Source organism: the organism of the source record quoted next, unplaced genomic scaffold, assembly GCF_019419815.1.
Source record: "Pyrus x bretschneideri cultivar Hongxiangsu unplaced genomic scaffold, Pyrus_bretschneideri_v1 Contig42, whole genome shotgun sequence".
In the NCBI taxonomy this organism is placed as follows: Eukaryota; Viridiplantae; Streptophyta; class Magnoliopsida; order Rosales; family Rosaceae; genus Pyrus; species Pyrus x bretschneideri.
In genome coordinates this window covers 4,323,878-4,351,121 of record NW_025999746.1, presented here as the reverse complement: position 1 = coordinate 4,351,121, position 27,244 = coordinate 4,323,878, and the positions used below count along the sequence as shown (strand labels likewise).

Below are 27,244 nucleotides of genomic sequence, written 5' to 3'. Positions count from 1 at the left end.
TCATATGTGGGAGTCCATTGTGTTTTTTTTTTTTTTTTTTTGCTCTTTTGTAATTGGGTCAAGAAAGTTGACTTTCGTAAACGATTGAGTGTCTTTTGGTAGTTTGTTATGCTTATTGATTAGAACCATGTTTATCAATGGTGATTATAAATCTTTGAGAATGAATGGTCATTCATCCCTTCCGTTCAACGTTCATGAGGAGTGAAGAGCAAAACTAGGCGTTTCGGCTACTTAAAGTAATACCACGATCAGTCCCTGACCATCGCACCAAACTGACATTGACCCTTTGATTCAAAGGTACAACATCGAAGACGCAATGAGACAAAGAAAATGATTTTCTTCGATCCAGAAACAACAAAACGATGTTCAAATTGTTTTGCAGGATCGAAACACCGGACGGGTGTGAGTCAATTGCAAACGTTTCAAGCTGCAATGTGATCTCTTGTCAAATGAGATGTGCGTTTTGGTATGGAGGATGAAACGCAAGAGAAAGGGGAAGGGGACGACTGGAGAATGACTATGGAAGCTTGAAGGGATGAAACGGGGGATGAAATGACTATCTTATCCTCACATGTGACACTCACGTGCTTGATACTAACAGAGGAATGACGGAAGTTTCAATTTTGGGTATAAATCCTAACAGACTTAGACCACAAGGGTTTAAATCCAAACCTTTTTACCACAGGGGTTACCTTCCGAATATCTTATGACCACGTGAACTATTTATCCGATTATGCCTTACTTAAATGATGATTGTGGTATATGAGAAGTTTTTCTTCTTCATTTCCTTGGGTTTTGCAATTTTTTTAAATAATGAGGCTATCCACATCAGATGCCACCTAAGGTGGTATAGAAATGTGGTATAAAAACATGGTATAAATAATATTACTCTTCCTGGAATCCTCTAATCACATCCGTTCATCATACATTGTCCGATCAGTTTTCATCAAATATTGTTTATATTCAATTTTAAATAAAATAATTTAAAATAATTTCAAACCACATAATTTATAATGAACAAATGTGATTTGAGAATTTCCGAAACCCTCGCAAATAGGGTCCTCGTTCGGAATTCCCAACCCACAGTTACCAAAACGACAACATCACAATGGACCCTCTGAAATTCTTTGGTGGGTAGTGAGGAGCTCACTAGTAGTAGTAAAAAGACAGAGAAGCCCGCTCTCTCAAAATTATGGCATGAAATTTTGAAACCCTCCCTCCCTTTACAATTCCACAGCCCGCCCAATCTCCCCAAAAATTCCGAAATTAAAACCCCAGAGATTTCAATTCCCCCCAAATTCCGAAATCCCCAATTTGCTAAATTCCACCTCCCGTCCCTCTCAGATTCAGATTCACGTACCCCTCGTAGCTCCCCCGCCAGCTCTGTGATTCCTAGGGTTTCCATTTCCCAAACCCACAAATCTAGGGTTTTAACAACTCTCCGTCGAATCCTCGATCCCCTGCTTTGCTACTCGGTTCCCATGGCGTCCGAAGCACTAGAGGAGAAGAAACCGGAGGACGAAGCTCCGGTGGAGGAGAAACCGGAGGCTGAGGCCGAGGAGGAGCCGAAAGAGAAGGCCAAGGAAGAAGAGCAAGAGAAAGAGGAAGAGAAGGAGAAGGAGAATGAGAAAGTTCCGGAGGCTTCCGAGAAGATGACTGAGAACGAGGAGGAGAAGGTTGTAGAAGAAGGCAAAGAGGAGAAGGAGAAAGAGAGTGAGGGAACTCTGAAGAAGGCTAAGAGAGGTCGGAGGTCTAGCTTGAAGAAGGAGGAGAACGATCAGACCGAGTTGAAAAAGAGGGGGCGAGACTCGGCTGCGAAGAAGAGTAAAGAACTTGAGGCGGAGAAGAAAGAGAAGGAGCCGGTGACGCCGGTGATTGAGAGGCCCACAAGGGAGAGGAAGCTAGTTGAGCGCTACTCAGCTCCGGATAGCGGCAGGTCTTCCGGGACTAAAGCCTTGAGCATTGAGAAGGTATGGTGATGGGAAAGGGTGCCTTATTTGTTGGCCTTTTGATGGTCTAATTTGAATTATGCTTGTTTTCTGTGATTTCAGGGCCGCGGTACAGAGCTTAAGAATATCCCAAATGGTATGTTTTCTTAATTTTTCGAAAGCTTTGATCTTGTTAAGTTGTTTGTTGGTATGGTATAATTGCTGAAATGCTCTGATAACCTTACATACCATGTTGATCTACTGTTGCATTCAGTGATAGTGATACTGACTGTTGACCTGCTACTATTGGCTTAGATTTAGATTTTTGGCAGAAAATTTACATGCACATGTTATGTGGTGGCTGCTTTAAGTTCACTAGTTCAAGTTAGATCCTTCTCTCATTAACTAGCAAATCTAAAAAAGAGGTTATAATTCCCTGTAGGCTAGTAGTTCATGTGTTATTTCACTTGGATTCATGTGTACATATGACAGTGGCTCTGTTTTAGCTTCAGTTTCACATTTGAATGAACTACCCTGTTCATTTAATACATGGGAAATGTAGAATTGACGTATATTACTCTTGATAGTCACTGGTATCTACATTTTATCTTCCAGTTGTAAACCACATATAAGCTTTTCTTTTTGATGGTCAGTCCTTCACCGTTGTCCGTGTATTTTTCTATTCCACTGCATCATTATTGACAAGCTAAGCAGTGGTACAAAAATTTGTTTTGATGATTTTAACTGATTTGGATCTATAAGGTGTAGTGGCTTTCTTTGAGTTGAACTTGTGTTGGATGTAACAATAAACATAAATAAGTGGAAACTAGAAACAAAAATGTTGTGATGTGAATTTCATTGTGCTGTTCCTCTGGTTAGAGTTGTCATAAGCAATGCCTAATATCCTTGTTAAAACAAAGGACCTGGGCATATATTCAGAAATTAGATTACTAAATGATTCTAGTTCTAATTAGAGGTTGTGTACGATGGAGGATTACATGCAAATTTGCCCAAATAATAGAGCACCCCTGGTGCATTTGATCTTATTTACATTGTCCTTTGAGTCAATAAAAGAAGAGCAATGTGAAGTTGGATTGATTTAATGGCAGTTATTGTGTCAATTAGTTGATTTTGACATGGTTCATCAGTAATTTTCTTTTATTTGATTTCTTATAAACTTTCGCATGTCCAAGGGTACCTGCATGTACTCTTAAATGAAAAGGATACCTGCATGTTGTGAGGTGGAATTTTCTCATGTTGTATGTGGGAAAATAATATAGTTTGCATTTAAATTGTTATTCACTTATCTTAAAATTTCTTGTTACCGCAGCCTGGCCTACTTTTGTCTGATATTTGAACTATTTCAGTGGCTTTCAAGATGTCAAAGAGAAAAGCAGATGACAACCTGCAATTACTTCACACAATTCTTTTTGGAAAAAAAGCTAAGGTGAACTTTTGTGCGTCTTTTTTTTTTTTTTTTGGCTTAGTGATTTTAGGTGCTTTGTCTTCATACTATATGTGGCAGTTTTTATTATCTTTTGATGTGTTTTATTTGTTGATGTTCTTGTACAGGCTCATAGTTTAAAGAAAAATATAAGTCAGTTTTCAGGTTATGTGTGGGTTGAGAACGAGGTATTATATGTTTTATGCTCACCTTGATCAATTTTGTACATTCTGCAAGGTCTTCTTGGATATTCATGCAGTGCAGCATTATTCTTAATGCTCACTCTATCATTCTTATTTTTCTGTTTGCAGCAGGAAAAACAGAGGGCAAGGGTAAAGGAAAAGATCGATAAGTGTGTTAAAGAAAAGCTGATGGATTTTTGTGACTTGCTTAATATTCCGGTTAAGGGCACTACAAAGAAGGTAAATATCGGAAGAAATGTATTTATATTGCTTGAAAAGCTTTTTATACTGCTTGAAAAGTTGATGGGTGATCCCTAATCTGACATGCTGTGCTTACAGGAAGATCTTTCTGTCAAGTTATTGGAGTTCTTGGAATCACCACATGCTACAACTGATGTTTTGCTTGCTGAAAAGGAACAGGTTCTGTTTTTTTCCCACTATTTTTTACTTGTTCTATGTGCAATTTCACATTGGTTGTTAAACCATGGTTCATCTCTGAGTTTCAGAAAGGGCAAAAGCGGAGAAGGAAGGCTACACCGAGTAAGGCTGCAGGTTCTGGAGAAGCATCACCAGAACCATCAGCCAAGGTGTGCATTCATTACTCAATATTAAATTATGAATTTCTCACCAATGCCATGGATGTAGAAGGAATTTTGTTTCCTGATGCATTAGTTACTTGATCCATTTTTCTCTTATTTTCATTGATCCCTGTGTTATGTGCATAGTTGTCATCCGTGTTGTTATATGGGTTTACACCTAAGTATTCTCCCCAGAAGTCAAATTGTTCACTTCTGGTTTGACTTTAGTGTGCTGATTAGATTGATTTACTTGTTGAACCTTGTATTCTCATTGATAATTTTATTAACTCTGATTATGATACTTTGGCAATGCACTTTGCATTTGATGATGTTTTGCAATGCGCATGTCTTTGCCACTTGGTCATGCATTTTCTTCTCGTGTCAGTACTCTGTAGTCTAACTTTGTGCCGTCTTTCTTGATAGAAACGAAAAGACACACCCAATTCTGACAAAAAGCAGGAGTCATCCAAAGCTGATGAAGAGGAGGATGATGACAAAGTTGAAACTTCAGATGTGAAGGATGATTCTGGTGAAGATGATGATCACAATATGGTTAATGAAGAAAGTGACCATGAAGAAAAATCCGATGAAGAGCAAAAAGAACCAAAGGACCAGGTTTCGAGTCCAAAAAGTTCATCCAAAAAGACTGTAAAAGAGGGCTCAAAGGCTAAAGCTGGTAGCAAAACAACACCTTCTAAGAAGAAAACCCCAGCAAAATCTGCCAAAAGTCCTACAGAATCTGCAAAGAAATCTAGTTCTACTTTGAAAAGAGGTGCAACTGATGCTGAAGGAACCTCTGGCTCAACAACTAAAGCAAAGAGATCAGCAAAAAAACAGAAGACTGAGAAGGAAAACCCAAAGGATACCAAGGAAAAAGCCACTGGCAAGAAACAGTCGAGCAAGTCCCCAGCCAAGGATCAAGGTGATTTTCTTTGTGCTTATTTTCTGTGGATACTTCAATATTAGCTAGGGTATCGTTCCATGGAGTGCTTATGTCTTCAGAATTTTTGAAGTTTCTCTTTTGATTGTATCAAATTCGTGCATGAACTAGGAAAGGGAAAAGCTAGCAAGAAACCGAAGCCAGAGCCCACTAGAGATGATATGCATGCTGTAATTGTTGATATTCTGAAGGAAGTGGACTTCAATACTGTAAGTTTCATCATTGCAACTTGACATCGAGTGGATGGTTGAAGTTGTGTTAGTTCTATTATTAAACCTTCTGCATTTACGTTGTGCAGGCAACTTTATCAGACATTCTCAGGCAACTTGGTAGGGTTCCTTTCTGTGTGCTTCAGTTTTTTTTTCTTTTTCCTTAACCTACTCTTTTATTTTAGCTAACTGTAAAACTGCGATTTACTCCTCAGGTATCCACTTCAGTGTTGATTTGATGCATAGAAAAGCAGAGGTGAAGGCAATAATTACAGATGTAATTAACAACATGACTGACGAGGAAGATGAAGGGGATGAAGAAGCAGAGGAGAATGCCGAAGCTGGTGATGCCTCAGACAAGGATGAAGAAAAGGATGGTGATGACAAGGACGATGATGATGCTTAAATCATAGTTGGGCAGAGCTTATGCATGACCGTTGCAGGTTGTGCATTAACCAAGTAATTCATACTTTCTTCAGAGGTGTGTGCCATCAGCAGTTTTTAAGAATCGATACCTTTGGATGTCCGGGGTCCTGTACCATATTATTTAACTTCTTTGTAGTGTTGAGCTGACCTCAGATTCATATGTTAGGTTGGTTTGTTTTCTTTTCTAAGTTAAAACCCCTTCCTATAAGAGTTGTTTAGCTGTAGCCGTGACTTAATTTTCATTATAATAGGGTAGTAAGTGGGTTTTTTTTTTAATCTTAAATCTCTTTTTTTCCTCTTTTTGTCTCGTAACTTCAATATTTGAGATGATATCGGCTTTTGGAGTCTTCAGTGATTACGTATTGGATCCAGAATTCCTCATCACACCGTATATCGTAAACTCTGCTCTACGAAGAATTGCTGTACGACACCTTACATTTTGACCCCGAGAAGCCTGAAAATCTCAACAACAAAAAAATGGCCATGAAAGATGGGGGTTCTTGAGAACTGCATTACATTTAAAGCACTCTCCATTGTGTGGAGAGCCTGAACTGAGGCCTTGAGAATGAAACCAGTTCAGAAAACGAAGCTTCTTTTAGCTGTCGACGGGCGCTCAGAACTTAAGCCGCCGATACCAGAAGGGTTACACTTTTGACTACAACTTGGTCTGTGCTAAGTCTCCACACAACTGACTTCGGCTGGGGAGAGCCTGTGTTTTCATGGCCAGTGGATTTGCCTGAGAAAGAAGTATGTTTGTATCTTTCTCATGGGGAAGATTGGAAAGTCATGTGTGCGCTCTTGAGTTTGCCAGCTTCTGCTATGAAGATCTGTGAAGATTTGTAGAGGCACATCTAAAGGGGAAGAACTTACATACGCCTGGCGACCAATAATACAATGTCATCTGTTTCGACTATTTGTTGTTATGTTATATTATTTGCCCGGCACACCATAGCGGCATTCCGGGGTGCATATGTAAGAGTCTCTTTAAATATTAAGTATTAGGAGGTGGAGAAACAATAGTATTCAAGACCCTAATTTAATTCAATATGTGACAAAAAAAAATCTTGGGAATAAAAAGGTTGTAGTAGGCCACTCGGTACCATGGTCTGATGGTTTTCCTTTTTATTTGGAAGTGAGAGGTCTTAGGTTCGAATTTTGTGGATGGAGAATTCGATACCAAATTAGGTTGCCTATTGTGTGGCTTCGCCTAACTCTCCATTCCCATAGTGTAAAATATTGATGTACTAAAAAAAATAAATTGTGGTAGAAATAAAAAAAACAACAACAAAGCCTTATTCTAATAAGTGAGGTTGGCTGTATGAATCCTAAAACGTTAAGGTTCTTGCTTTTGCACCAAACCTTTCGTTAGCTCCAACTTCCTAGTGCTTCATGTCTTTTCTTAAATCTCTTTTCCTAGCTCTTTCTCTATCATTTTTGCTCTAAGCCTTTGTCTCGTAATTGTATTCTAACTGGAGGATCTATAAGTTTTCGGTTCACATGTCAAAACCTTATCTTCAATTGCGGCTACTCCTACTTTACCTTTGATGTTCTCGTTCTTAATCTTGTCATTTCTCAGGCGCCCACACATCTAACGAAGCATTCTCATCTCCGCCACACTTATTTTTTCATGTGTTAGTGCTTGACCACCCAACAATATGTGTCATAAAGCATTGATGGCATTATCGCCGTTATTATTATGCATTTATAACGATCATATCTTTTGTTTTATATTTCATTTTATTGTTTACGGTTTTTGTATGGGGAGGGTTACATAATGTTCAACAATGTCGGAGCATAGGTCTACAACTTTTTTGTTCAATATCAAGCCTCTACCATTTCTTTGAGTAATGTGTTTCAGACACATAAAATTGATTATAGCGTGTATCATTACTCCCTAACCAAAACCTAATTCCATCAACCATTTGCATTATTTCCAGCTCGAAACATAATTAGATTGATTGTTTTTTCTAAGAATTGGCTTTATTTTCACTAAAGTTTGATTGTAACTATCTTTGTTTTGTGATTAACGAGAAGAGAATTCACACCCGGGACCTCTTCAAATATGGTTAAAATGAGAAACCATTACACTAAGAACTAGTTGGTCTTAATGTTTTATTGGTTATCAGTTTTTTTTTTTGTTTTTTTTGTTTTGTTTTAAATTAAAATAAAAATTGTGGTAGGCTTGAGTTAGAATCATTATTTTTGAAGAGATAAATGAAGAATATATGAATTGGGTTTTTTTTTTTTCCTTTTCCCCAATGATTTAATTTTATCAAATATATTTTTCTTTTGATCTCAGTAGTCGTGTGCGTTTGGTTTTCTCTTTCTTTGTCTCATTTTCTTTTCCACTTTTCTATTTTACCAAAAAAAAAAAGAACGAAAATTCTGGTCAACATTATCCTTTTTTGAGCTAAAAAACTTGGTGTGTTTTTGTATTTAATTTAATTCCTTTTTCCATACAATAATCCTAAACCTGGAAGGGTTAGAGGGTTTATCCTTTTCATAATACTTAATAATCCAACGCAATTTTCTTGCTGACTAAACAATGAAGGCTTTCTTAAATTTGATGCAAAATTTAGAGGTGTATGAATACGATTCATAAGAATAAAAAAGGCAACCCAAACCAACAAAGCTTCATCATAAAATCAGTTGGCAGTAGCTCGGCTCCTAATTATAAACACATGTAAAGTCCTGCAAGATTCCCACTCTCAACAGTAATTCTGTTATCAGAAGATCCCAACCCAAATCTAATTGAAACTTCAAGTTTCTAACTGAGTGATTGGTTGAAACTTGTAAGCAAGCCATTCTCTGTTCAAATTCCAATCAAGAAGGTTCATAATTAATCACAGATTACGGCAAATGAGTAATATAATTTGACTCTAATCATGCTCTAGGAGAGATCTTGGGTTTTACTGTTAAGAGCAAGTGTACCAAGCAACCTAATGCAACTTCTAGATGCCCACCACACCAACCCTAACCCCTTGAACTCCATTGCCGGTATGCTTTCTGGTCACTGTACATTTGCACCGCCTAACACCGCACAATCTGCAGAGAAAGATCACACCGCTGTCCAAAATACTTGGATAGACTTCAAACTTTATGAGTTAGCAATAAACAAAGAAAATGGTTTCTTGAATTCTTTCTTCTTCCCCAGAGAGGGGCTATTCCACTGAAAGTGTTTTGAGTATGAGCCCCCACCAATTCCTTTTCGTGCTGCAGAACTTTGGTCAACCAAAACAGTCAATGGCGTGGTAGCAAGCAGCAAACTCATAAACTAGTGAATTGAAAATACAGAAGATATATGACCACAGAGCTGCAGCCTGCAGGAGCATTTAGTTTGTATCCCCATTTGCTCCCTATATAATTAAACTAAAACCCCATCTGAGAAGGGACTGCAAAATCTCAGTTTTCATCATAACCATTCATCTCCCCTTGATATCTTACATCCAAGCATTGCAGGTACATTTCAATTTGTAGTTCTTATTTCCCTTTTGGGTTTTTTTTTTTGCCTTTTAAAGCTAAGTTCTTGGTTACATATACATATTTACAGTTATTCTCCGGACAGGACGTCTGTTTTTCTTAACGAGTGAACACATTTTTCTTACTTTTCTAGATTGTACAAGGGTTTTATGAGTGATGGGGGATATCAGTGACAAAGCCTTTGAGCTTATTGTAAAGAAATAGAACCAACTTTGGTGCCTCCTGAATCCGAAATGGAGAAGGGTCTGTACTACCTCTCGAACCTGGACCAGAACATTGCGGTCATAGTCCGAACCATGTACTGCTTCAAATCGGATTCAAAAGGGAACGAAGAAGCCGCTAAAGTCATAAAGAGTGCATTGTCAAAAATTCTTGTTCACTACTACCCTTTTGCAGGAAAGTTAACCATCAGCACAGAAAGGAAGCTGATTGTGGATTGCCCAGGAGATGGTGCTGTGTTTGTAGAAGCTGAAGCCAACTGTGAAATGGAAAAGATAGGTGACACAACAAAGCCTGATCCTAAAACTCTTGGAAATCTCGTTCATGATATTCCCGGCGCCAAGAACATACTTGAGATTCCTCTCTTGACGGTACAGGTTTGAGTTTCCAAACTATTTTTTCCCTTTGAGAGAGCAATTTTGCTCACCCCCATTGATGTAACATCAGCGTCTCGCTCAACATAGTCACACTTTACCTAGGATGAGTATTAAGTAGGGCTAATGCTACGTCACGGTCATACTCTCTTTAATTTTCTAGAAATATATTCACTCCTAAAAGGATGTCCAGTGCTTCAAAATATATCACAGAGTTTAGACTCAAAGTTTATGCATAATACTATTAAGCCTTTTCGGATTGAATGTTTCGTAATGTTTGTTCAGATTGAACGTTTTGTGTTTTTCAATTGTTAAAATCTAGCATAAATAATTTTACTAGTAGGTAGAGTACTTATTTCAACTGTTAAGGTGATTGTTTAATTAATTTCAGATGACTAACTTCACATGCGGAGGGTTTGCTCTGGGGCTATGCATCAACCATTGTACGTCGGATGGGATTGCTGTAATGGAATTTATCAACTCGTGGAGTGATACGGCAAGAGGCTTGCCGCTCAAGGTTCTGCCATTTCTCGACAGAAACATACTCAAACCTAGTAACCCACCAAGGATAGAGTTTCCTCACAATGAATTCATTCAGATCGAAGATGTATCCAAAAACTCGAAGCTCTATGAAGAAGAAAAACTGCTATAAAGCGCCTTCTGTTTCGACCCCAAAAAGCTAGAAAAGCTCTAGAAAATGGCCATGGAAGATGGGGTTCTTGAGAAGTTCACAACATTTAAAGCACTCTCTGCCTTTGTGTGGAGAGCTAGAACTGAGGCCTTGAGAATGAGGCAGGAAAAAAAAACGAAGCTCCTTTTCGCTGTTGATGGGCGATCAAAACTTGAGCCGCCAGTACCAGAAGGGTTCTTCGGGAATGCAATTTTGTTGACACATGCACTGTGCAGTGCTGGGGAGCTACTGGAGAATCCGTTCTCGTTTGCGGTTGGATTAGTTGATAAGGCGGTTAAAATGGTGACGGACAGTTATATGAGGTCGGTGGTCGACTACTTTGAAGTGACAAGAGCTAGGCCTTCTTTAGCAGCAACCCTTTTGATAACAACTTGGCCAAGCTAAGTTTCCGCACAACTGACTTCGGCTGGGGAGAGCCTGTGTTTTCAGGGCCAGTGGGTTTGCCTGGGAAGGAAGTTTGTTTGTTTCTATCTCATGGGGAAGATAGGAAAAGCATAAATGTGCTTTTGGGTTTGCCAGCTTCTGCTATGAAGATATTTGAAGATTTGATGAGGCAGATTGAAGGGGAAGAACTTTTAATAACTATGCACACCCTAAATGTGACATTCCAAACTAATAATACAATGTCATATATGTTTCAATTATATTCCACGTGAAGTTGTATTATTAGTCTAGAACGCCACATGGCACTCCCGAGTATAAGTCTATCTCAATTTCAGGAGAAGGAAGTGAAGAAAGAAATCTTGGGAATAAAAGGCTGGTAGTAGAAAGAAATTGCAGGTTTATTATGCATATTTGTAACTTCATCTGTATTTTCTGTATCTCATGTTATTGCGTATGGTTTTTAATGGGGAGTTTTATATTATGTTCAGCAACTCATGAACATGATCAAGTCAACATCTGAATTAATCAGGTTTTGTTGTGTTTTGTATGCTTATTACAACTTGTACACTTTCTTATCTATAATAACTACCAATTGCTTGTACTCATCACATCCCTACCACAAATAACTAAGAAAGCTTTCATTGTCAGCACCTTCATGTAAACAAGTGGGAGGTGTGTGTAGGGTATCATCATAATACCAAGAGAAAACAATCCCGGATTTTGCTACGATCACTCGACTACATGCATTCATATGATCAAGTTCTAAAAAACGCTAGGCGCTAGTCGGGCGGCGGGCCAGTGCTTAGCGCCTAGGCGGCCTAGGCAGATTTAAGTAAATTTCTTATATATCTTTTGAATAAGTGCATATTGACACTTACAAAAAATTATACTTGTACTAAATACATCGATAGGATAATAAAAAAATGATAAAATGCAAAAAGAATATCCAACAAGTCCAAAATTTAAAAACACATTAAACATATATACCATATAACTTAACATTTTGAATGACTATATCTAACTTTTAAAAATTAAAAGTAAAAATCCCATGGGTTGGGTGGTTCATAATAAAGAGAATTCTGAAAAGGTGCACATGCATCCTTCCCCATTTCATAAAACACCGCGTGAGTGGTGTGACCCCTTCCCTCCAACCCTAGTCCCCATGCCTCACATCAGCCAAGACATTCAGAGACTCCCAAACCAAGGAGTCCACATTGACGCCTTAAACCGGAAACTTCTATTCTTTTTTATTCTTTCCTTTTCCTCATCCTTTTCATCTTCTTTCCGTTTCCTCTTCTTCTTCTTTTCTTTTTTTTTTCTTCGTTTTCCCTTTGTAAATCTAAATTCTCTCTTTATTTTTTGTTTCCTCTTCTTCGGTGTAAGTTCCTCTTCTTCAATAGATTTCCAAATTCATAGAGAGGGATTCGCGATAGCTACGAAAGTCGTGGTGCACAGAGAGAGGGAGTCGAAGCAGCGAATTTCTTCCCAGCATACCATTTCACTCCGCCTAGATCGCCGCCTAGACAGCTGCCTGGACCGCCTAGGCCGCCTAAGAGCACCTAGGCGGGCGCCTAACAGCTCCCTAATTTTTCTGAACGATTCGGACCTAATTGCATCGGCACAACCCCGCCCAATGCCTAGGCCGATTTTTAGAACACTGCATACGATTTATGACAATTGATCGCATGTAATTTATCGTTCACTTTACCATGACAATGACTTGACTTGAGTAACATCACAATTCGTGTAAAAGCAAAATAGACTCACAAAAATCGTGGACATAATGTTGAAACCCCAAAGACGGGTCCTACTCATACCATATATATCTTTATGACCTAACCAAATAAAGGGTGGTAGAGAGACTGGAGACCCTTTTCCAGGTCATCTGCAACTTGTAGATGGTCACCACCCATCGCCAATAAGTTATGTATACCTTTCTTTCTATATTTGTATAATTATAAATACGAAGGGAGAGGTAGTTGTGATAGAACTCAGAAGCCCTCTAGCAAACATGTTCATTTTGTTATTTTTGGTGTGAGATTAGACGATCAAAACACATTAGACATTTTGAATTTGGAATGTGCAATAGAGGTGTAAACGCGAAACTCCAAAATCTATGTGTCTACAAGAGGGTTAGCTAGGTTTCTGATGCGTGAATTATACGCACTCAAATTAAACCCTCTTTTTGACAATTGTAGTATAGATAAGTAGGGATCGTTCTAGGCCGGGGATTAGGAGGGATTGTTAATCACTTGGATTTGACTCAAAAACGTGAAAACAAGTTTAAAACACTATACTAAACTCGAAGAATGCAAAACTAAACTTTAAAATAAGATAGATTAAGACTAAGACTAAACAAAATATGGGGGGGATTGAGGTTTGGACGAATTTAAACTAAAATGGATAGATTGTAAAGAAAACAAATTGTAAATACGAAATTGATGGAATTGAATGGATGGGAAGCTAGCTAAGGGGTTCATCTCCACACATGTTATACTTGCATACAAAATGATTTCTAATTGCTTTTCAATAAACCATGAATTCTCAACACCCCGGGTTAATTAGGTCCGCTTAAATTAACCGTCAAGTTTTCCTTAAGTTAATGAATTGGATGATTGCATACGACAACCCAAAGCATTCCCCACAAGTTCCCTACATGAATTGCATAATAGAGATACAAGCAAGAATCATTAAGTTCTTTGAAAACCATAAGTGTTGACGAGGCATTTGTTACTATGAATTGCATGAAACTTATGCCAAGAATTTTACTTAACGCGATTGTTTATAAGCAACCTCCACTACTTGTGAATATAAGTTCATAACTATTAGGTGAAACTTACTTATATTCTAGCGTCATATTCATGCATGAAAATTAAGCGTGCACTCTCAATAAACATACATAAATAGGTTATCAATCAAATAGTTAAACAAATTGAATCCACAACTTATGAAACGCAATTGGAAGTAATCAAATCATATTGCAAGCATAAACATGTATTTCGAATCCCCCCCTAGCCAAGGGGGGGTTTAGTTCCTCATACGTACAAGACAGAGAATTAAATTTAACCATTGAAATCAAGGGGAGGAAGCACCTAAAAATTCCAACAACTCAAACTTGAATTGTATGAACGTTTAAGCCCTCTTCTCCTCCTCTTTGTTGTGGCACAAGGTCTAAGGATAGGTTTTGGAATGTGTTTGTATGTGGAATGGATTGGGGAATGGTTGGGTAGTGTTTTGGAGGGATGAGGAGTGGTGAAATGGAAGAGATATGGTGCAGAAATGAAAGGGAAATGCACGGCTTCAAGTGATGAATGTTTTGTTTTTGTGTTGGTTTGAGGTGTGTTTTTGTGTATGAATGCATGGGTTTTTATAGGGGGAATGAGAGAATATGTGGATGATTGTTTAAGAGTGAATGTGGCTGTTATGATTGAGAGTGCATGTGGATGAAATAAAGATGGAAAAACAGCTAGGAAAAGAGGGAATGCATGTGAAAGTGTGGCTGCAAAGATGAAGAAAAGCTGGAAATGTTAGGGGGGAAAGCTGGAAATGGGATGGAAGTGCACGGCTAAGGATTTTTGGTGGTGTAAATGCATGTGTTTGCATGTGAATTGAAGCTAGGGTGAATGATGATGAATGCATGTGGATTAAAGAATGAATGGTGGCTGCAATAATGAAATGGGATGGCTGGAATTAGGGGTGAAAAGCCACGGCAATGGTTGTGTTTTGGGTGATGGGTGCATGTGTTGGTTGATTTATTGAAGGGAATGCATGTGAGTGACAACTAGGGTGAATGATGATGAATGCATGTGGATTAAAGAGGGAGAATGTGGTGCAATGATGAAGTGAAATGCTGAAAATCTAAGGGGAAGGCACGACACAGAAGGTTTCTTGATGCATGTGTGTGTGAATGGTGGTTTTGCATGGCTTTGATGGATTGTTTGATTGGGCTAGAGGTTTTGCATGGCTCAAAGGATTGTTTGATTGGGCTAGGCCCTTTGTTTTATGTCCAAAGTGCATACAAGGCCTTCAAATTCGTCCAACACTTTGGCTCCAAGCATAAGCTTTCCATTCTAAGCCCAATTTTGCTCCAAAATGCTCCGACATGCACCTTTTTGCCTCCTTAGCCATATTAACCTAGAAACACACGAAAATGGCATAAAGGACTAAAATAACTAAAGAAACACAAAGTAAATGCATGAGAACAAGCCAATTAAGTCGCATAAATATGCTCTTATCAGTTTCATGGCTAGTCCTTTACTGTAACTGGTTGGCCCCGGGACCTATTTTTTGCAGCTACTAGAACATCATTCTTTCAGAATCCTGCATAGCAAAAAAAATTCTAGAGTACACTAATGTACGACTTACTTTGTTGAATTTAACGGGTAAATGTGATCCACTGCAAAGACAATGTATTGCATAGACTGAGGAGAAAACAACCATGGCAGCTTGATCACGAAATTTATCTGCTCACTTTGTGTCGTTAAAGATTGGACATGAGTATTTTATGAAATACACTCTACGTAAACAAAACAATCACATTTATTGTACCACACAGGAAATGAATATTAGATGTTACTTCAACTTGTTTTTTTTCTCTCTCGTAAAATGTTTATAAAGGGTGATGGAAAATTGCAGCTTGACTAGTTGTATATTCATCAAATTATTGAAAGGCTTTAAACTATAGATAATTAGATTTTTGATTTGGATGATGTAATGTTTTTTCGTCCTACTTGCTATTTATTCATTAGTAAATTAAGTTATTGGAGGAAACTAACAAACTTGAAACCACAAACCATTTCAGGTAACCATAAAAAAAAAAAAAAAAAGAACTTCTTGGAATCTCACCATATAAAACTAAAGGTTTGAAAGTGTTATGCTCGTAAATTCGCTATTATATATAATAATAATTCTTCTTTGTTTTACTCTTCTATATAGGTTTTACATTATATTTGTGTTTTGTAGGTTGTAACAAGTAAAGAGTGCAAAATGAGCTAAAAAAGGCTTTTACAATCTTATGTCATCAGCACAGCTTCTGCAAATCAGTCGAGTTCGTGGATTAAACTGTATTGACTCGGGAAGAACCAGGAGATGTGCCATATATGCTTGGAAAGCTATGGATGTCTATTTTCCGTAGGATTTTACGGTTCTTGAATATCATTTTTCTTGAGAGAGTTATGGAAGTTTTAGTACATGAATGTCGGGCTACGCGCGAATACAAAGTTTTCTACCATTGTTATCAACCAGGCAGATTAAAGGAGGGTTAAAATTCCTATTTATTAGGAGTTATAACCAGTTGGAAGAAGCCAAAAAGTCTGGAAGCAAATAAATAAAAAGGCAGATTAAAGGAGGGTTAAAATTCCTATTTATTAGGAGTTATAACCAGGTGGCAGAACCCAAAAAGTTTGGAAGCAAATAAATAAAAAGATTAATATGATAGGACTTTAAAACCCATTGAATTAGAATGAAATAAAAAAAAAGGCTAATTGCCTTGTCGGTTACAACTAGAAGGGGAATGAAGGAGGATCCCTAACCAGACCAGCAGGGGGCGTGAGATATAAAAAACAGAGAAAGAACAACCCACGGGAGAAGGGAGACAAAGGAAGGACCAAAGCACTGTTGTGCAATTCGTCATTGAAGAGTTTATTCTTCTGCTTTTACTTTCTGTTTTGTTTGTCTTTACTGCCCATTTACATTATGAGTAACTAAATCTTCTCCTTTTACTTTCTGTTTTGTTTGTCTTTACTGCCCATTTACATTATGAGTAACTAAATTTCATAGTTGAGACTTGGTTGAAGTCCTAATCATGTTTCCTTGAGTATTTTCGATACACTTTTGTTACAAGACAATTTGTTGATGCTTTAGTGATTAATTCCAGTTTTAATTCCAATCTTATTGAGTTATTTTATGATTGATCACCATAGAAAAGCTTTGTAATTGAGTTTGTTACATGGGTAAATTTGGATAATCAAGTCTTGTACCTATGCCGATTAACAAAAGAACTAGTTACGGTTCTCGGAATTAATTATCACGAATAACCGGAATAGATACCATGTTCTAGGACTTGTGTTTGTCGATTTCCATTGTATTATGCTTTCTCGGAGTGCAACTTGGTAGATACCATGCTAAATACTTTGAGAATGAAAAGAGTTAGTGTAGACACTCCTGCCTAGTTCGTTGTTTAGGGAAATCAATAACTTAAAGAGAAGATACCATGCCTTTAGGTTGACAAACGTAAAGCATCAAAAATTTGTTTTGTATCATAGTGTGTATCGGTTGCTTAGGCGAAAAAGGTTAGAGATGGAAGTCAAAGTCCCAACCGTTCAAACATCGTTTTCAAAACCCTTATTGCCAATTACTTTTATTTGCCTACGTTATTTATATTATGCTTTTATACTAAGACATCTCAAACTATTTTGTTAAACCTTTACTTGCATAGTTGCTAGTTTTGTAAATTAATTAATTTAAATTGTTAGGAATCATACTCTAGATACATATTAGTGCAATCCTCGTGGGAATGATCTCGTACTTGCTTTCTATACTATGTGTTTGATCTTGTGCACTTGCGAGTTTAAAACGTGCAATTAGTAGCTTAATAATTAGGTTGCTAAATGCATAACATAAAGCTATTGAAAATCAAGTGAAAAGACTAAAATCATGTTAGATTGTAGATCGTATTCATCATATTATACGAGATGCGAGAATTTGTATTCATGGTTGAGCATTAAATAACGTAAACGTAAATAAGTTGCATGTTAGTCCATCTAAATCTATGCGTATGTTTTTTTTATGTTTATAACAAATCGTTTTTTAAATTTAAATTTAATTTTTTTTAAATGATAATTTGAGCATTATTGTTATTTCCAATAAGAGTGAGGGACTTCAAGATTTAGAGTTTAAAATTAATCGTGAATGAAAACGAATGGCAGATAGATGTTGGCTTTTGAATCACCTAAAGTTTAATCTCAACTTTTCATTACAATTAAGAGTCTTATTTTGTTTTGGGCCTCCATAATCAAATACAAAATCTAATAAAAGATGGAGTTTTATATTGCCTAAAGGCCCAATCTTATTAAACTCTACACCGAAATGCCGAATTAATTTAAGTATTAGTTATCGGTAAGTAATTTATTTTATTTAATAAATAAATTCCAAAATTTAAACTGATTTAACAATAATAATTAATGGGTGCTGATACTCATTGTCAATTTGTAGTGATGATTCTATTGTTTGGTTTGAAAAACTCCTGATGATATAAGGAATGCATTTTACTAAAATTTGTGTTCTTGTTAAATTTTCTTTGTAAATAAAGCTATTGTTTTTCTTTCAAAAAGAAAATTAGGATTTAATTGATCTAGTAATTGAGATTTCGACAAGTCGAAGAAACTAGTTGTAACTAATGACATATGATATACGATAAAAAAAAAAACACTAAAGGCAAGATTGAATATAAACCGTTTGATCGATCGAAAGGCTTATAGAGAGCCCCGCAACTAACTCCCGCCTTATAAACCCCGTCATTATATTAGCCGCGGCGTCGATAAAGGTTGATGGGGGCGGAGAGGAGCTCCACAGTTCTTATTTCTGGGGCGAGATTCATGGCTCCAAGTGAAAATTTTCACCTCAAAGTCCGACCCATGGTCTAATATCCGATAAATTTCGTACCCACAAACTCCACCTGTGTTTCCAACCAAATGTTGTATCAAACCGCTTCACTGTGGCATTTCAACAAACAACATATGTGCGTGTAGCTACATTGCTTCCCTTTGTTAAAACAATATGTTTGTGAGACGATACTGGTCCGGTGAGTGGTGGTCAATGAACCAGAAGCGGTTCATGACCACCAGCAAGAGGGTGCAAGACAGAAGCAAATTGAAGAGGATTCATGATCTCGAGATTGTGACTGAGAAATGGAAGATAGCATCCAAAGTGTTGTTCTTGATGGAAATTCTGAAAAAAGAGCCCGAAATGATCATTCCCGTCAGGCAATTGGATCAGTACCGCAGCCAGATTAGTCTCCCAAAGCCCCACAGGGTGTCTGATTTTATTCGAAAATCGCCGGAACTGTTTGAATTGTACAAGGATCACAGAGGGATCTTATGGTGTGGGATGACCAAGCAAGGTGAGGAATTGGTACAAGAGGAGGACAGAATACTTGAGGAGCATCAAGATACAGCGGCCGAATTCGTGACACGCTTTCTTATGATGTCTGTAGATAAAAGGCTGGCATTGGACAAGATTGTCCATTTCAGGAGGGATTTTGCTCTGCCAGTTGATTTCAGGACTAATTGGGTGCACAAATACCCCCAACATTTCAAGGTGGTTAAAGATAATGAGGAAGTTGAGCATTTGGAACTTGTTAATTGGAATCCTGCGTGGGCTATAACCGAGTTGGAGAAGAAGACAATGGGGATCACTGAGGCCAGTGATGATCATGTCCCGGGCTTGCTTTTGCTCTCTTTTCCGTTGAAGTTCCCCCCGAATTACAAAAAGGCGTACAAGTACAAAGGAGCCATTGATCATTTTCAGAAAAGGTCTTATTTATCTCCATATGCAGATGCCACGGGACTCAAAGCCGGCTCGAAAGACTTTGACAAGAGGGCAGTTGCTATTATGCATGAGTTGCTTAGCTTTACTGTGGAGAAGAGATTGGTTACTGATCACCTCACTCATTTTCGACGCGAACTTGTGATGCCCCAGAAGCTTATGAGGCTTCTACTGAAGCATTTTGGCATCTTCTATGTTTCAGAGAGGGGTAAGAGGTTTAGCGTGTTCTTGAAAGAAGCTTACAAGGGTTCGGAGCTGATTCAGAAATGCCCTTTGGTGGTTTGGAAGGAAAAAGTCCAGAGCCTTATCGGTTATAGGGGAAAGAAGAAGATTGAAGCTTTTAGTGACATGGAAGACATGGAAGAGAATGGTTTCCATGAGAGGAATTCAGAAAGTGAGGACACCATTGACTTGCAGCTTGAGCAAGAGGAGAAAGTAGGTGACTTGGAGGATGATTCAGTTGCAGGTTATTCTGAAATGGAGATTGAAGAGATTTGCAGTGCATATGAGGATACTAAAAGATGTTAATGCCTACAGGGGGCATATGCCTCGACTCATATTTGTGAGATGGTATTTATTATTGCATAGAGGAGGCCTTTGAGAAGGGATTTCTTTTTATTTTTTTATATAAAATTGGGAATTAATTGTGAAACCCACATCACATCGAACTTTAATGATCCAAACCGTTTATTTTTCAAGTTGTATCTCGTAGACCATCTTTGCAAAATATTAGCCAAATTAGAAATATCTGAGGCGTCTAATTGAGTTGAAAGAAATTGATGAATATTTTGTTTTAAGAAAACATTGAAATTTCATCGTGATAATTAAATAGGCAAATGATTTCGGATAACATTGAAATTTTGCAAAGATGATCTATAAATTGAGATTAACAAAATAAATGGTTCGGATCGTTGAAGTTCGATGTAAAATGAATCCCACAACTAATCTCTATTAAAAAAAAAAAAAAAATTTGAGATCACTCCCCTTAAAAAGACTGATTGCATATAGATATAGTCATATAACATCCAACATTTCTTTCACTTTGAACCCTTCTTTGGCTGTTCTATACAGATTTAATTTGCTATAAAACAGTAAATAGTTAACCTGTAAATGATGTGACAATTTCACATTTTTGGTTAGAACTTAAAACATTTTTTATTTATTACTCTCTTATAAATTAATTAATGTTGTAGGCATAATTTACTGAACAATTATGGAGACCAGAGAGAGAATGTGCGGCATAGAGAGAGAAGAGAGAGATGTGTAATTGTGAGGTGTGTTCTATTCCACCCCATTGTGCCTTTATTTATAGTAGTAGAGAATGTTAATTCCTTACCCTTTTAGGATTACAACTCTTAATAGGTAATCAACTCTTAATAGGAATATAAGAGATATTCTTAGATACACTAGGATTTACACAATCACATTCCTAATCTAATAGGACTGCAACACTCCCCCTTGAGTGTGTAAATGCTTAAGTAAATGACGCATCAGGTTTTCAGCAATGAAGTAATTACAGTTGATAAAGTCATCGGCACAATGAGCGAATGCGATTCTCAGATCAACGGAATAATGCATAAAAAGGTAAAACTCATAAAACTTCACTATGGTAAAACCTAAAGTCGGAGAAAAACCTATAGACTAAGGAGAAAAGTGAGAAGTTGCATTAAGTCAAAGCTATACGTCTTCTGGACGTAAGTAGAAGAGTTCACAAATGTATGACCAGCCTAAGATAGGTGCTTTGTTAAAACCTAGTTAGGTAGCAAAAACCCAGTGGGAAAAATGCTCCTAATTGTAGGGAAAAGAAATACATTAAGATCAAGTGAGTATATTTCTGGATATTCCCCCTGAGTTTGACATAACTTCCAAATAAGAACTACAAGTATTGCATATATGATAGTTAGGCATACCAATTCCTCGGACAAGCTTTTGGAAGGTTGACTTCAGTAGTGACGTCGTGTAGAGGTCGACAAGGTTGTTTGGGATCGACTTGCATGACTTCAATCTCCTGATGCTTTGCTAATGTAGATGTAGACGCAATATGTCTTGACATTGACTTCATTCATGTCTTGCTCGGGTGGATACATGTGGCATAGTTTTCATGGATCGTTGTTGGGACTCAACGATGGTTGAAAATAGTAAATACCTTGAATATACTCAACAAGAACTCCTAGACCTCCAAGATATTGCTGTATCCCTAACTGTAAAGACATAACCATTTGGGGATTTTGCCTTATGCGGGTTTGATAAGTAACCTGCGTCAGCATAAGAAATAAGGCAAGCATCATTCTGAGGATCAGGGGGGTTGGATCCACTCGAGATGAGTTGGGATTTGCCCTCGTAGTACCTTTAGGGTACATCTTTAATACCAATTTAGTGGTTACATGTAGGCGCGATGCTGTATCTTTACCAAGATCAACAGCGAATGAGATGTCCTGTCTAATACAATGAGCTAAGTACAACGAAGCGCAAAGTTGAACTTATATATGGAATTTCGGATTCCATAACCTATACAAGGGTTTCATTTGCATATAACGTATGGACAATCAAAGGTATACTCAAAGGTGACACCTTTAGGGTGTAGTTCGACCGGTAGACCACAATACCATCAAAACAATGCTTCAACTTCATGTCAAGGCATAAACGAGTTTTCCCAAGATCATTCATCTCAAATTCCATCTTTAGGTGCGAGGCAGTTTTTTCAAGCTCTTCCGGAGTCTTAGTGAGATTCGTGTCAACGACATAAACTGTAATTCTAGCAATTCAGAATAAGACTTAATAGTTTAACACTCAAGGGCATAATTCATCCCTGATTGATCAAATAATCACTTAGACAGGTATACCACATTCGTCGGATTGTAAGTGAATGCCTCAAACAAGTTAAGAGGGTGTTATGTGGTTTTAGAACTATTTGAACCAGTCCATGTAATTCTTCAGGAACTTACATGCAATTCTCTGTATCTATATCTCTATGGAGAAACACTAACCATATTTCATAATGCTGCTATCAATCACAGGACATTTAAGAGAAACCTTGCGATGTAAGGCGTGCATCATATCACACTATTTCATTTATCTCATAACGCTTCATTTCCCACTTGTAACACAACAGGTTTACCTTGGGCAGTGTAGGAACAACAGGTCCAAAACACACTTTGGTAAGGAATTTGACCTGGATTGTAATTTCGGTTGTCTAATCAGTTCTACGTTGTCACTTAATCAACGAAACACGGTTCAATATTGTCACTTTTCATTTATGTCGGTAGTTACCATATAAGTGAAAACATCATCGATGGTAATCTCATTTTAATTCCATTTAGCTTAACCAAACTAGTATATTGGACCAAGAACTTCAAGTCTCGAGAGTAATTCAGATTAATCTCATGAGATGGAAATGATTTGAGACAATGATCAAGTATAGATTCATTGTTGTGCCGTGTCTTCCTCTTATAGGGAAACAAGGGCGGCAAACCTTACAGGGATGTTAACTCGACATCCGTTAAGTATGTTTATCCTTGCAGGCATGTTTGCAGCTGTTATATGATCTCATTACTTTAGCGAGATAAGAGGAATGCGTCTGGATCAACATTATGAAAGCTATAATTTATCGCACTTACTTATCACACTTGTGCGGTATGGGAATCGAGATGAGACATAGTGGGCAACGTCAACGCAAATTCGCGTCATTCTCCAGAAACGTTGATGTTCTTATCTCCCCTAACAGCGGGACGACTGTTTCATTAAAGTGACAACCTGCAAATGAGCAGGAAAGAGATCACGTGCAAGGGCTATAAGAAAGCTAGTGTGAAGGAAAGTCATAATCGACAAAGATTCGCATCCTTCTTTGAGGACCCCTATTGGTACGTTGCGACGGCGTAGTTTGGCACATGAAATGCACACCCAAATGTGTAAATACGAAAATTGTCAAGTTCGTACCCACTAACCAATTGTAACGTCAAATAGATTGGGTGGCAATGGGCCTTAAAATGGACTAACATAACCGCGTACAAAATTGCATAGCCTTAGGCAGAAACCGAAAACTTGGTACGTTCACCAAAATCCGGGCAACCATTTAAATTGCGTTTTATGATCACTAGGCGAGCCTATTTGGGGTGAACATAGGAATTCGATGTTCAATTATAAACCCAAAAGACATGCAATACTTGTTGGAAATGTGCCCTAAAACCAATCATATGATGATACTTACGGACATTTCAAACTAATGTAGTTTAAAGGGCAAACATTATTGTTTGAGCCGTCTCATATAAATATTATATGCTTAAACGATAAGTCCAAGGAATATGTGATTGGAAGAATGCGATCTAAAGAAGTTAGATTCATGAGACCATTCTTTCGTTGACACATCCTAAACGTTCCTGATCATAGGATTGTCAATTGGGCATTGACAGTCCTTTAAGATCAGTACGTGCTATGTCTTCTCTCAGGGAGAGTGACTAGTCTCGAGTCATTGGTGTGTGTGACATCAAGACAAGTACGTAGGTGCTCAATAGAGAATGAGTTCACTGAACACGATCAACGAAGAGTTCTCATATTCATGTCACATGAGAACTCATGGTTGGGATAATGCAAATTAGTCTTTTGACCTGAGGCATCACAGTTGTCTTGTGGTTAGGTCCTTAATCTTTGATTATGTCAACGTCACTCTATCAGGGTGTCCACGGCATCGTTGGGGTTAAGCCACTTAGCCATGGAGGCAAGTGAATGCGCAACAAGGGATCTCTAACCTTCAAACTGTTTGAGGGAGAATACTCTATGATATGATTTGGAATCTCTGGCCAGAGTATGAATGAGATGTTGGAATGTGTTCCAGATCACATTCAAGGTAATCATATAAGTACAAAGATTCACATTGGATAGTAGACATGAATAAACTATCAAACCAAACAATGTGGTCAAGAGTATTGTATTAGAGAAAGACCGTATTGCATTTGTAATCCTAAACTGAATAGGTTCTCCACCTCTTCTGATTAGCTTGGGTAACCATGATATGCTGCTAGGTGTCACTCATGGTTTGTGGAAGCCCTAAAAGTGTATTATCATTAACGGGAGAATTGAAAGTAAGTTTCAATTCACAATCGATTTGAAAGAGTTTGAATCGCCCACTGCCTCGCTCAAAAGAACCTAATGGATCGTACACCGTGTAAGGTAGAGTTTGAAGATTCAACGGAGATGAGTAAGAATAATTAAATGGTTTAATTATTTATGGCAAGGATTAATTAATATGATTATTAATCAAACGAATAAGTTCGTTGAAGACCTCGGGATAGTTTTGGACCTTAAGGCCCAATGGGCTTCGAACGTCAAGCCCATTGACTTAAGTTGTATGACAACTTAATGAATAATGATTCACAAAGGCCCAAATAGCCCAATTAATCCCCATAGGCCGGCCATTTAGAGGAGGGTAGTGAACTTGGCTTAATTGCAAGTTTGCCACTCCATTGTGAGGTGGTATAAAGACATCTTTATAGCCATTTCATCCTTAGGGTTTTCTAGGGAGTAAAGATGAGAACACAAACCTCCCTTTGCTCTCAAAGAATTCGGCTAATCTAGAGGGGAAAATCTAGCAATCTTACTTCCTCTAGGTCACTCATTTCTTCTTTCAATATACCTTGGTGTGGAGACTTAGAGGTTCTCAATTTTGGGAACTTGGAGAAACCTTTTCATCCATCCAAATCCATGGATCCAAGATGCAAGGAATGAAGACCCTCTCTTTGGGTGATTAGCCTTTGCTTATGCAAAGAGGAATCTACAAAGATATTGATTTCTCAACTCACTTTATTTTTGAGTTGAGTCTTGATTCACCTATCTACTAGGCTTTGAATTTCATGGGTAAATGTTTTGTTTTAAGTGCATACAAGCATGATTCCGCCTTTAATATGTTAATTGCATGCTATTGATGTTGCTTAAATGAACATGTTTTTCACAAATTTTCCTTCAATACTTTATAGAAAATCATCGATATAAACTCTCCGGCATTATCCAGTTTCCCAGACCTTAAGGGATAAGTAGGTGGTGAATCCTTAATCGACCAGGAGGTTTAGCAGCAATGTGTGTGAACAAACATGTGACCAGTTTGTCGATTCATCAATCAAAATCATAAGTATTTATATGGTTCACATTTTGGTTGGATTAGTCCACATATATTCCCTTGAATCCACTATGAAAAGAGAGTTGTTTTGTATCTTTACTAGGGATGATTTAGAAATCAAATTTCCCAAAATGAGCAAGTTTTGGCAAAGTATGCTTGTAGGCACAATATCCTTACTTCGGGTAAGCAGATGCGTCATAGCATCATTGTTTGACCTAAGTGTCCCAAAAGGTCTTGCCAAAACAAGTAAACTGCTTGAATCACCCGGCTCCAGGCCAGCTACATGTGGCGTGTTTCTAGTTGGGAGACAACCTATTGGCCTCAAATCAAAGCTTTAAGCTCATTTTTGGAGGTGGTGCAAAGATATTTCACTTTATTTTCTTCAGTGGTTTCATTGATGATCATTGTTCTCTCGGATATCCTTAAAAACTCAATGATAGGGAGAATTTAAGGTCCCTTAAATTGTAATTCAGTACCATTCATACAACGAGGAGCGTGCCAATACTCTTAATTAGGTTGGATAAACCTGAAGTCATTGTTAGAGATGTGATTTAGGTGTAAAGTTAGTGAGCCTAGTATCGTATTCATTCAGACAATTAACTTTCCCACATTCCTACATAATCACGTGTTTAATTGAATTCGGTCACATGTATACAAGAAACATGATTCAATTAACTCATATTCAAGGACAATATCAATAAGATTATCCATACATAAAACAAACACCAAATGTGAATCCACGAACATGAAAAAATATTCACAAAGTAAATGGTTTACTAAGGGGATTCGGCCAACAAAGCCATCCAAGTCAAAATTTTGCTCTTTCAACGGTGTTCGGTGGAGCAAAAATTAGTCTCACATATTAACTACTATAATGGTACTCCTCAACAACATTAGTAAGGGCACAAACAGGTGCATAACCAATGATCTATTCCATCAAGACAGAATTAGATTCTACAGGGTTAAGGTTTGGGAATACTATCCCTTATGCTTGAAGTTTTAGGTCTTAAGTGCCAAGGATCATGCTTCAGGCATGATGCCACATTTTGGCAGGCCTTGATTCTACCATATGTTGTAAAAACAAACTTGAAATTGGATTGTGAGAGAGACAGACCCGAACTTGGGTTTGGTAGGCTCCAGCTGAAGTAAAGTAGTATCGTTCAATACATCTTTGCCGAAGCAAAGCATGCCTTTCGGTGCATTCCTGCGGAAGTAGGGCATCACCATTCGGTAGGCTCTGACCGAATTGGGTTTATACTATTCGGTTAGACCTGGCATTTTCTGTGTTCGTGTCATACCCGATATCTTAACGGGTCGTGTCGTGTAACACCTATTAAAATAAACGGGTAAAATGACCCGACCCGATAATATTAACAAGTAATATGATCTGACCCATGACTTGTTAAGGAAAACATATTTTAAACCAATAAATAATTAAATGACAAACATAATACTAAATAAGTATATACATACCATATTGTCACATCCAAAGCATAAAAACGCATCCCCATCCTAGTCTTCCCAAAATCCATATCCTCATCCTTTTTTAACCTCTAAATTCACTCCCCACAATGAATCTAAATCAATGTCATCAGGCAATTCTAAATACAATAAAACTTTGTTCTTGCGAAGATCGATTAAAGCAGTAACGGAACTTAAAATGAAAAAGCAGTAACTGAACTTATTCAGAAAATAGCCAAAGTCTTACATATTTTTCATCCAATTAAATAGCCAAA

General features: G+C 37.6%; 2 protein-coding genes and 1 pseudogene across 3 annotated transcripts; all 3 read left to right on the top strand.

Moving 5' to 3' along the window:
* The first annotated feature begins 1,481 nt into the window (after positions 1-1,481).
* LOC103949978 (DEK domain-containing chromatin-associated protein 1) lies at positions 1,482-6,058 on the top strand. Of its 2 annotated transcripts, none has more exons than XM_009361113.3 (11): positions 1,482-1,970; positions 2,052-2,085; positions 3,296-3,375; positions 3,501-3,560; positions 3,687-3,794; positions 3,894-3,974; positions 4,061-4,141; positions 4,556-5,054; positions 5,184-5,281; positions 5,371-5,401; positions 5,497-6,058. In XM_009361113.3, the coding sequence occupies exons 1-11, from the start codon at positions 1,482-1,484 to the stop codon at positions 5,685-5,687; spliced, it is 1,752 nt and encodes a 583-aa protein (XP_009359388.2). In that variant the 3' UTR covers positions 5,688-6,058. The 2 variants fall into 2 exon arrangements, with proteins under 2 accessions (XP_009359388.2, XP_009359387.2); XM_009361112.3 differs by having other exon boundaries at positions 3,684-3,794.
* A 3,103-nt stretch (positions 6,059-9,161) lies between these two features.
* LOC125469327 lies at positions 9,162-11,229 on the top strand (annotated as a pseudogene).
* Positions 11,230-18,111: 6,882 nt separating this feature from the next.
* Positions 18,112-20,003, top strand: LOC103929996 (protein WHAT'S THIS FACTOR 1 homolog, chloroplastic). The gene has a single exon (XM_009339273.3). It carries the CDS (start codon positions 18,632-18,634, stop codon positions 19,925-19,927), a length of 1,296 nt encoding a protein of 431 aa, XP_009337548.2. The 5' UTR covers positions 18,112-18,631; the 3' UTR covers positions 19,928-20,003.
* Positions 20,004-27,244: the final 7,241 nt, after the last annotated feature.

Excerpts from the sequence above, each read along its gene's own strand:
- LOC103949978 (XM_009361112.3), top strand. The coding sequence starts at position 1,482 with ATGGCGTCCGAAGCACTAGAGGAGAAGAAACCGGAGGACGAAGCTCCG. Across the intron at positions 3,795-3,893 it reads TTAAGGGCACTACAAAGAAG|GAAGATCTTTCTGTCAAGTT; the intron begins GTAAATATCGGA and ends CTGTGCTTACAG. Across the intron at positions 5,055-5,183 it reads GTCCCCAGCCAAGGATCAAG|GAAAGGGAAAAGCTAGCAAG; the intron begins GTGATTTTCTTT and ends TGCATGAACTAG.
- LOC103929996 (XM_009339273.3), top strand. The coding sequence starts at position 18,632 with ATGTTTGTGAGACGATACTGGTCCGGTGAGTGGTGGTCAATGAACCAG.